Below are 10,497 nucleotides of genomic sequence, written 5' to 3'. Positions count from 1 at the left end.
AAAAAAGGCCAGATGTTCCAGCACAGCAAGAGAAGGTGCAAGGAGCCTTCACACTCGTCTTTGTTACCAGCACTACACACATGGGGCCGAGTGAGGACAAGGTCATGGCTAAGATCACCTTCTGGCCAGCAGCGCTAATGTCATGTAGGGGACAGTGTATGGCTCCCTATGAGTCAGAGGTGGAGTTCCCATCCCAGCGTACACAAAGCCCCCACAACCATGCTGTCTAAGTTACTCAGAAAACTAATCCTGCATCCTCTGCTTCCTGATTGCTCAGCAGCCCCCTCCTGCTCAGCCTAGAAGCTTTTCCCTCGGAACAGGAGAAGCACCCGGTCACGAATCTGTTTGGTTTTCACACTGTACACGATGGGGTTCATCATGGGAGGAAAGAGAAGGTAGAAATTGGCCAGCAGGATGTGTACATGTGGGGCGACTTGGTGGCCAAACCTGTGAATTATTGAGGAGAGGACCACTGGTGTGTAGACCACTAAGATGGCACAAAGATGGGCAACACAGGTGCCGAAAGCCTTGAGCTGCTCTTCCTTGGATGCCAGGCTTAAGACAATCCTCAGGATCTTGACATATGATAGGGAGATGAACATCAGATCCAGCCCCACGATGAAGAGAGCTACGATGATCCCATAGATGTTATTGAACATAGTGTTGGCACAGGCCAGATTGACCATGGCCATGTGCTCACAGTAGCAGTGGGCGATGACATGGGACCCGCAGTAGGGGAGCCTCCTGAGGAGGAAGGGCAGAGGGACCATAAGCAGAACAGCCCGGGCCAAAGCCACCAGCCCGATCTTTGCTATCACTGAATTGGTCAGGATGGTGGCATATCTCAGGGGGTTGCAGATGGCCACATACCTGTCGAAGGCCATGGCCAGCAGCACAGCAGACTGCATGATGGAGAACGAGTGAAGGAAAAACATCTGCACCAGGCAGGCATTAAAGCTGATCTCCCTGGAATTAAACCAGAAGATGCTCAGTATTTTCGGCACGGTGGTTGTGGATAATACCAGATCGATGACGGCCAGCATGGCGAGGAAATGGAACATGGGCTGATGGAGAGAAGGCTCTGTCTTGATAACATACAAGAGGGTGCAGTTTCCTAGAACGGCTACGGAGAACATTGAGCAGAAGGGGATGGAGATCCAGGGGTGCAGGGCTTCCAGCCCCGGGATGCCTGTCAGGAAGAACACTGATGGATCAGAGCCTGTGCCATTGGAACCTGACAGGTCTTGTTGTGGCGTCTTTTGCAAGTCTTTCCTTTCAATAAAATATAACACATGGAATGAACAGACCTGTAAATTAAATACATGCTAGGGGCCAGTCTCAGCTCTGGAAGAAGTGGACTGACCTTTTGTTGAGTTCATCAATCATGTTGCAAGAACACTAATTATACAAACCCTGATATTTTTCTGTGCAAAATCATTTTGCGTTCTTAGAATGTCATTACAAGTCACGAGTAATGAACCCCACTTGGTTACAAGTATCCTACCTGGTGTACCTCGGTCCTAGGAGATGCAAATTGTTTAGTGTGCATTCTGCCATGATGTACCGAGTATATCTGGCTGTACGGCATGTGCTTCCAGCCTAGAAATACCTGGCATGTTAAGCTGCATGTATCAAGATGTACCTGGTACATTCAGCAGCACATTCTGGGTATTCAGCCTGGATGTACGTAGTACATCGGGGAACATGCATGAGTAGTGCTATTTTGAACTCAGGTTCAGAGTCCGAGCCTCAACATCTACACAGCTATTCTTAGCGCGGTACCTCGAGAAGCACGAGCCTGCGTCTGTCAACCCGAGCTGTGAGACTAACTGCCGCTCGCTGCGTAGACATACCAAAAGAGCCTATGAGTCTGATCCTGCTCCCATTGAAGCCTGGGGGAGAACTCCCCACCGACTTCTGGGTTAACTGATCCGTTCTTTTTAGGTGACAAATCTGAGGAACTGTCCCAGGTGTCAACAGAAGAGGTTTTGGAACAAACTGATCTATTAAACAGGAATAAGTTACCAGGACCAGATGCGATTCACCCAGGAATTCTGAAGGAACTCAAAATATCAAATTGCAGAACTACTAACTGTGGTATGTGACCTATTACTTAAATCAGCCTCTGATTACAGCAATTACAGCCCAGTGAGCCTAACTTCGGAAACAGGCGAATAGGTTGAAATGATGGGAAAGAACAGAATCATCCCTCACCAGTCTAGTAGAAGTCTTTGAGGAGGTCAACAAACATGTGGACAAGGGTGATCCAGTGGCTATAGTGTATTTGGACTTTCAAAAAGCCTTTGACAAGGTCCCTCACCAAAGGCTCTTAAGAAAAGTCACATGTATTCAAAACAGACTTTGGAGAGAAGAAATTTTATGCTATGAAAAGTCCAAATGAACAGAGATACAGAAACTATTTTCACAAAGGGAAAAATATTACAAGCTGCGATAGACCATATTGATGGAAGGTTGCAGAAAAAATTATTAATTATTTCATGAACTGAGAAAAAATTGTGATCAAATAATTATGGATTCATACATTTTAAGGCAAGAAGGGACCATTCTGATCACCTGCTCTGAACCCTTTTCAATCTGTCAACAACCTTCTTGAAGTATGGGCACCGGACCTAGAAAGAGTGTCCAGTGATGGTCTCCCCAAGCTGCACACCTCTTTATTTCTGCTCCATATTCCCCTCCTTATGCCTTTAAGGAGGGAATTTGTTCTCTCCATCACCACACTGCACTGGGACCTCATGTACAGCTGGTTACACATCATGACTCCGAGTTCTTTTTTGAGTCAGTGCTTTCTAAAACACAGCCCCCCATCCTGTAAGTGTGATCTGTGGTCTTGGTTCCTCGATGTAGGACCTCACATTTAGTTGTAATGCACGTTGTAATGTAACCTGTACGTTGTTCAAGTGAGCCCAGTTTAGCAAGTGACTGAGATCGTTTTAGAGGACTGCCCTGTCCTAATCATTATTTGTCTCTCTGCCAAAACATATGTCCCCCAGACTGAAATCTCCCATGGTAACAGAATTACACAATAAAGAGTCTCTCACAGTGCAATTGTACCAGGGGAGAGAACTATGGATCTGTGTGTAACCTGAAGGCCCCTGATGTTTTGAATACTCAATGGTTTCTTCACATCATTTGTTTGTTTGGTTGTTTGTTTTTTTGATGGAATTAAATAGTTCCCTTCTAAATGATCAACCTCACTCTGCTCCCACTTATACAGGTGTAAATCCAGAATCATTCCAGTTTTACACCAGTGTGACTGACAGCAGATTTGGCCCAATTTTTTCCATTTGCTTTAAAAGTCACCTATTTAGAAAGATCCTTGATTAGCTTTAATATAAACTCCCCATCTCACCTAAATCCTGGCTGCATCTTCTTCCCTCTCAGCATATGCTGAAGTCAAGCACAAACTGCAGGACTCTGCACTCGGCCAGGATCAACTGAGTGAGAGTATTTATACCTCCTAATGACACCCTGGTGACTTTACTCCCCAGGTGGGAGTTGAGAGACTTGGGTCACTATAGAGGTACGTTTGGTGGCGGCTGTGACTCGAGCTGTTCAGAGGGGCCGGGAGTATAGGGCTAAAAGAATATGAGCTCTCAGCTGTGTTCTATTTCCAGAAATAAAGAGTAAAATGCGGTCTTGTCAAATCATTTGTATTTTTTATTAGAGGGAAAAACCAAAAAGAAAAAATCAAATGAAAAGTCTTCCAGAGGAGGTGGGAGAGAGAAGACTCATAAAACATTTAAACAAGCCACCTAACTGAACCCTGCTTGTATCTCTGTGCATCAGAATATTTGAAATCTAAGTATGTTTGGTTCCAGGCTCTCTGCCTAGGATTCATATAAATGCTCCTGTCTTTCCTCTCCAGGGTTATATCCCACACCTGAGCACTTTTCATAGAATCATAGAATCATAGAATATCAGGGTTGGAAGGGACCTCAGGAGGTCATCTAGTCCAACCCCCTGCTCAAAAGCAGGACCAATCCCCAATTAAATCATCCCAGCCAGGGCTTTGTCAAGCCTGACCTTAAAAACTTCTAAGGAAGGAGATTCCACCACCTCCCTAGGTAACGCATTCCAGTGCTTCACCACCCTCCTAGTGAAATAGTGTTTCCTAATATCCAACCTAGACCTCCCCCACTGCAACTTGAGACCATTGCTCCTTGTCCTGCCATCTGCTACGACTAAGAACAGCCTATCTCCATCCTCTTTGGAACCACCTTTCAGGTAGTTGAAGGCTGCTATCAAATTCCCCCTCATTCTTCTCTTCAGCAGACTAAATAACCCCAGTTCCCTCAGCTCTCCTGATAAGTCATGTGCTCCAGCCCCCTAATCATTTTTGTTGCCCTCCACTGGACTCTTTCCAATTTTTCCACATCCTTCTTTAGCCTTCCCATGATTTCCCCCTGCATCTGCCCTGCAGTCTCCGTAAGTATTCAGTTTATGTGTTTATTTCTGTTTTGTAGCTCCAGTCTTAGGATTCCAGGCACCCCACGAGATAAAACTGGAAACATTTCCTTAGACATGTAAGCAGAGTCAGGATGAGCTCTACCTTGAAGTCTGGTGGCGAGTCATGGTGGGTTGTGGAAAAGAACTTCAGGGGCTGATCTCATTTGCATAGGCACACCCACCCTACCGAGATGGTCACTTTGGCTGCTATAGGAGCCCCAGTTTCTCTGTTATTGGGGCAGGAATAAACTGTTATTATCCTGATTATGTGAATCAAGGACAGTGGAACTATACTTGGCCTTTTGTTATGATGAAGGGACTCACCATCAACTAAGCAGCACTCGCTAGGCAAGGGTCATGGGTTCCAAAACCCAGTGAATGAAGAGGTGTTGGGGATAGGTATTAATGCTTTGTGGTATGGGCTCCTTGGTGAGGGCCTTACATGTTAATTGTGCTTCCTTCTCTTTCTACTGTAGAATATCAGAGCTAATTTTGGTTCCCTTAGGAGTCTAGTTACAGGCTGCTGAACTGAATTCACTTTGGGCTAATGGTGCACCAGCACTGAGGCTCCCTTACTACAAGCTGAAATCACAAAAGAGCTGAACTTACCAAGAGCTGAAATAACTGAATGTTGCATTAAGTAGTGGGGGAGCCTGAAGATATATTGTGGGGCAGTTTGCGGGACAGCTGGTGGAGCAGAGCAGTTTGTCGGATGCCTGGAGCAGCTCATGGGGGTGGCTGGCAGAGTGGAGCCCCATGGAGAGGTGGGGCAATCAGCTTTGGACCATGTAAGGTGCCCCTTACCCCCCCCCCCATCTCCACCCAGGTTGGGAGGTGAAACTCTGTAGATAAACTTTCAAACTCTGGGGCGGCCCTGACCAGGGACAGAGACTTTTGGGTCGTTGGACTTTTGGGACTTTGGGTGATTTTGGGTTGCTGGACTCAAGAACCAAAGGGAAAGGACACGTCCCAATTTGCTTGGGGTGGGTTTTTTTGCTCATGGGTTGTGTTATGAATCCGGTTGGTGGTGTTTCCCCAACATAATGCCACATTGTTTCTCTCTGTTATTAAAAGGCTTTTTTTACACTCAGACTATGTGCTTGCGAGAGGGGAAGTATTGCCTCTTGGAGGCGCCCAGCGGGGGTGGTATATATTTGTCCCAGGTCAATGGGTGGGGGCTCGAGCCGGTTTTGCATGGTGTTATTGGAATGGAACCCCCAGATACTGAACCCGGCCCTTGTTGCTGCCAACTCTGACGAGCAGAAGGGTTACAGACAAAGCCACCCTTCATGGGCTGAGCTGCCTGTATTCCGCCACTCCCTCAGCTGGCCCATTAAGAGCCACAGGGACAGTGACTGTCAGGTCACATTTGCTTCATCTGCCCCCATCACTCCCATTGCCCAGGCTAAAAGATGGGCTTTGCTGCATGCTTGGCTGGTTAACAAATGCAGGCCAAGGTGGATCAAGGGGGAAAGTGTATACCAAAGTGACCATCTCTCAGGGAGGGGACTCTGCCGGCAGCAACCTCCAGCTTGTAGGAGAGTCCAACCAAAAAGGCTAAGCAACTGAGTCGCATCTGTGTGTGCAAAGCAGATCAAGAGCCTCCTAGACAATCATTTGGGAATGGACCACACGTGACTGACCTATGAGGACCTTCCCTTCTCTCCCCTCCAGCAGGAGCAGTTGATCATTCCCCAGGGTGCTTAGAGACACAGGGCTTTCTTCTCCCATTACGTGCCCTTTAATAGGACCATTTCTCATAGCATGTAAACATTCTTATTTTGCAGGAAAAAGACCTGCCCTTTGATTTTACAGGGAGGCTCTTATCATAAACGTCTCCTGTAAAATTCGGGGCCGCCTGTGCTTAGTGTCCTGTCTGTTTAGCAGCTTTCACCCTATTTTTGAAGAGGCACAGCAGCAGAAATGCACCACAGGAGTGTATAGGAGGCTGGAATTAGTCCTGCATGGCTTGGAATCTGTCTGTGCCCCTGGTCCCATCCCCCCAGCAATCAGCAGCTCATGGGAAGGTTTTGCTTTTGCCTCCCAAGCTGAACCCCAGAATGGACAGCGTGGCTTTCCCACTCTGGATGTTGCTCCCACCTACCATCTTCCCAAGCCCCAGCCAGCTACCTCTAGGATGAAGCATATTGATTCAGCGAGGCTTCCTTACCCAGCTGGGGTTGGTTGGTTGCAGGTGGGAGATCATAGAAATGCAGGGTTGAAAGTGTCCTCGAGATGTCATCTAGTTCAGTCCCCTTGTAGACTGAGGCAGGACCAGGTATCCCTAGACCAGCCCTGACAGATGATTGTCCTGCCTGGTTTTAAAAACCTCCAGTGATGGGGATTCCACAACCTCCCTTGGAAGCCTGTTCCCGAGCTTGACTCCCCTGAGAGTTAGAGAGTTTTTCCTACTATCTAACCTAAGTCTCTCCCTTGCTGCAGATTAAGCCCATTGCTTCTTGTCTTGCCTTCAGAGGACAAGGAGAACAACTCCTGTTGTGATGTGGTTGAAGTATTTTGTAATTTGTTTTTTGAGTCCTGTGTGTGTCTCATAGAATCATAGAATATCAGAGTTGGAAGGGACCTCTGGAGGTCATCTAGTCCAACCCCCTGCCCAGAGCAGGACCAATCCCCAACTAAGTCATCCCAGCCAGGGCTTTGTCAAGCCTGACCTTAAAAACTTCTAAGGAAGGGGATTCTACCACCTCCCGAGGGAACGCATTCCAGTGTTTCACCACCCTCCTAGTGAAAAAGTTTTTCCTAATATCCAACCTAAATCTCCCCCACTGCAACTTGAGACCATTACTCCTTGACCTGTCATCTGCTATCACTGAGAACAGTCTAGATCCATCCTCTTTGGATCCATCTTTCAGGTAGTTGAAAGCAGCTATCAAATCCCCCCTCATTCTTCTCTTCCGTAGACTAAACCATCCCAGTTCCCTCAGCCTCTCCTCATAACTCATGTGTTCCAGACCCCTAATCATTTTTGTTGGCCTTCGCTGGACTCTCTCCAATTTTTCCACATCCTTCTTGTAGTGTGGGGCCCAAAACTGGACACAGTACTCCAGATGAGGCCTCACCAATGTCGAATAGAGGGGGACGATCACGTCCTTCGATCTGCTCACTATGCCCCTACTTATACATCACAAAATGCCATTGGCCTTCTTGGCAACAAGGGCACACTGCTGACTCATATCCAGCTTCTCGTCCACTGTCACCCCTAGGTCCTTTTCTGCAGAACTGCTGCCTAGCCATTCAGTCCCTAGTCTGTAGCGGTGCATTGGATTCTTCCGTCCTAAGTGCAGGACTCTGCACTTGTCCTTGTTGAACCTCATCAGATTTCTTTTGGCCCAATCCTCCAATTTGTCTAGGTCCCTCTGTATCCTATCCCTACCCTCCAGTATATCTACCTCTCCTCCCAGTTTAGTGTCATCCGCAAACTTGCTGAGGGTGCAATCCACACCATCCTCCAAATCATTAATGAAGATATTGAACAAAACCGGCCCCAGGACCGACCCTTGGGGCACTCTGCTAGATACTGGCTGCCAACTAGACATGGAACCATTGATTACTACCCATTGAGCCTGACAATCTAGCCAATTTTCTACCCACCTTATAGTGAATCCATCCAGCCCATACTTCTTTAACTTGCTGACAAGAATACTGTGGGAGATCGTGTCAAAAGCTTTGCTAAAGTCAAGGAATAACACGTCCACTGCTTTCCCTTCATCCACAGAACCAGTTATCTCATCATAGAAGGCAATTAGATTAGTCAGGCATGACTTTCCCTTGGTGAATCCATGCTTACTGTTCCTGATCACTTTCCTCTCATCTAAGTGCTTCAGAACTGATTCCTTGAGGACCTGCTCAATGATTTTTCAGGGGACTGAGGTGAGACTGAGTGGCCTGTAGTTCCCCGGATCCTCCTTCTTCCCTTTTTTAAAGATTTGCACTACAGTAGCCTTTTTCCAGTCTTCCAGGACTTCCCCCGATCCCCATGAGTTTTCAAGGATAATGGCCAATGGCTCTGCAATCACATCCGCCAATTCCTTTAGCACTCTCGGATGCAATGCATCCGGCCCCATGGACTTGTGCACGTCCAGCTTTTCTAAATAGTCCCAAATCACTTCTTTCTTCACAGAGGGCTGGCCACCTCCTCCCCATGCTGTGCTGCCCAGTGCTGTAGTCTGGGAGCTGACCTTGTTTGTGAAGACAGAGGCAAAAAAAGCATTGAGTACATTAGCTTTTTCCACATCCTCTGTCACTAGGTTGCCTCCCTCATTCAGTAAGGGGCCCACACTTTCTTTGGCTTTCTTCTTGTTGCTAACATACCTGAAGAAACCCTTCTTCTTACTCTTAACATCTCTCGCTAGCTGCAACTCCAGGTGTGATTTAGCCTTCCTGATTTCACTCCTACATGCCCGAGCAATATTTTTATACTCATCCCTGGTCATTTGTCCAGTCTTCCACTTCTTGTAAGCCTCTTTTTTGTGTTTAAGATCAGCAAGGATTTCACTGTTAAACCAAGCTGGTCGCCTGCCATATTTACTATTCTTTCTACACATCAGGATGGTTTGTCCCTGTAACCACAATAAGGATTCTTTAAAATACAGCCAGCTCTCCTGGATTCCTTTCCCCCTCATGTTATTCTCCCAGGGGATCCTGCCCATCAGTTCCCAGAGGGAGTCAAAGTCTGCTTTTCTGAAGTCCAGGGTCCGTATTCTGCTGCTCTCCTTTCTTCCCTGTGTGAGGATCCTGAAGTCAACCATCTAATGGTCACTGCCTCCTAGGTTCCCATCCACTTTAGCTTCTCCCACTAATTCTTCCCGGTTTGTGAGCAGCAGGTCAAGAAGAGCTCCGCCCCTAGTTGGTTCCTCCAGCACTTGCACCAGGAAATTGTCCCCTACATTTTCCAAAAACTTCCTGGATTGTCTGTGCACCGCTGTATTGCTCTCCCAGCAGATATCAGGATGATTGAAGTCTCCCATGAGAACCAGGGCGTGCGATCTAGTAGCTTCTGCGAGTTGCCGGAAGAAAGTTTCCCATGTGCTGCATTGTTACCCAGCAGGGGTGGGAAAGGACTGTTTGCACCCAGGGCAGGCTAAGGGAACCTAAAATGAGGCATCAGTGGAGCTGCACCAATGCAGCTGTCCCACCTTAGTGCTTTAATGAAGACGCTCTTAAGCCGATGGGAGAGAGGTCTCCCATCAGTGTAGTTAAGCCATCTCCCTGAGAGGTGGTAGCTATGTCAGTGGGCGAAGCTCTCCCACCAACATAGGCTGTCTATGTGTGGGTTAGGTCGGTGTAACGGCGTCGCTTAAGGCTGTAGATTTTTCACATCCTCACGTGACATAGTTACACGGAGATAGGTCTGTAGTGTAGACTGGACCTTAGAGACATAGGTCTAGGAGTCTCCTAGCTGTCTGGGCCTTAGTCTCCATATCAATGGAGCATTCGGGACAACAGTGGCAAGTCCAATCAGCAAGCCATTGGCACCTAGCACTCCACGCCCCATGAGGAGATGGACTTCCCCACTGAACAACAATCCCTGGCCTGAGATCAAAGGACTGGAGAGGTGTGAGGTGGGGTGCGGGGGATAAGAGCTGGCTCCTAGAAGGAGCTGGGGACCTCACCTGGACTCTGACCAGGGCAGTCAGACTGGGAGACCAACAGAGCTTGAACCAAAGGGTTACTACAGCTTGGCTGGGCTCTGAGCTAACCAGAATGAACTGTGCTTTAACCTTCAGTTCTCTCTGCTGCCATAAAGACTACTGTCATAAATATAAAGGGAAGGGTAAACCCCTTTAAAATTCCTCCTGGCCAGAGGAAAAATCCTCTTACCTGTAAAGGGTTAAGAAGCTAAAGGTAACCTCGCTGGCACCTGACCAAAATGACCAATGAGGAGACAAGATACTTTCAAAAGCTGGGAGGAGGGAGAAAAACAAAGGGTCTGTGTCTGTCTGGGTGATGCTTTGGCCGGGGACAGAACAGGAATGGACTCTTAGAACTTAGTAAGTAATCTAGCTA

The 10,497-nt window shown here is 47.5% G+C and overlaps 1 protein-coding gene across 1 annotated transcript; it reads right to left on the bottom strand.

Annotated features, from left to right (window-relative positions):
- Window positions 1-296: 296 nt before the first annotated feature.
- On the bottom strand, window positions 297-1,386 carry LOC140905606 (olfactory receptor 52K1). Its single transcript, XM_073329116.1, has 2 exons — window positions 1,364-1,386; window positions 297-1,272 (listed from the first exon to the last, which is right to left on the bottom strand). Exons 1-2 carry the CDS (start codon window positions 1,384-1,386, stop codon window positions 297-299), a joined length of 999 nt encoding a protein of 332 aa, XP_073185217.1.
- Between the last annotated feature and the right edge of the window lie 9,111 nt (window positions 1,387-10,497).

The sequence above is a fragment of the Lepidochelys kempii genome, chromosome 1 (genome assembly GCF_965140285.1).
Source record: "Lepidochelys kempii isolate rLepKem1 chromosome 1, rLepKem1.hap1, whole genome shotgun sequence".
In the NCBI taxonomy this organism is placed as follows: Eukaryota; Metazoa; Chordata; order Testudines; family Cheloniidae; genus Lepidochelys; species Lepidochelys kempii.
This window is presented reverse-complemented; position numbering and strand designations above follow the sequence as displayed.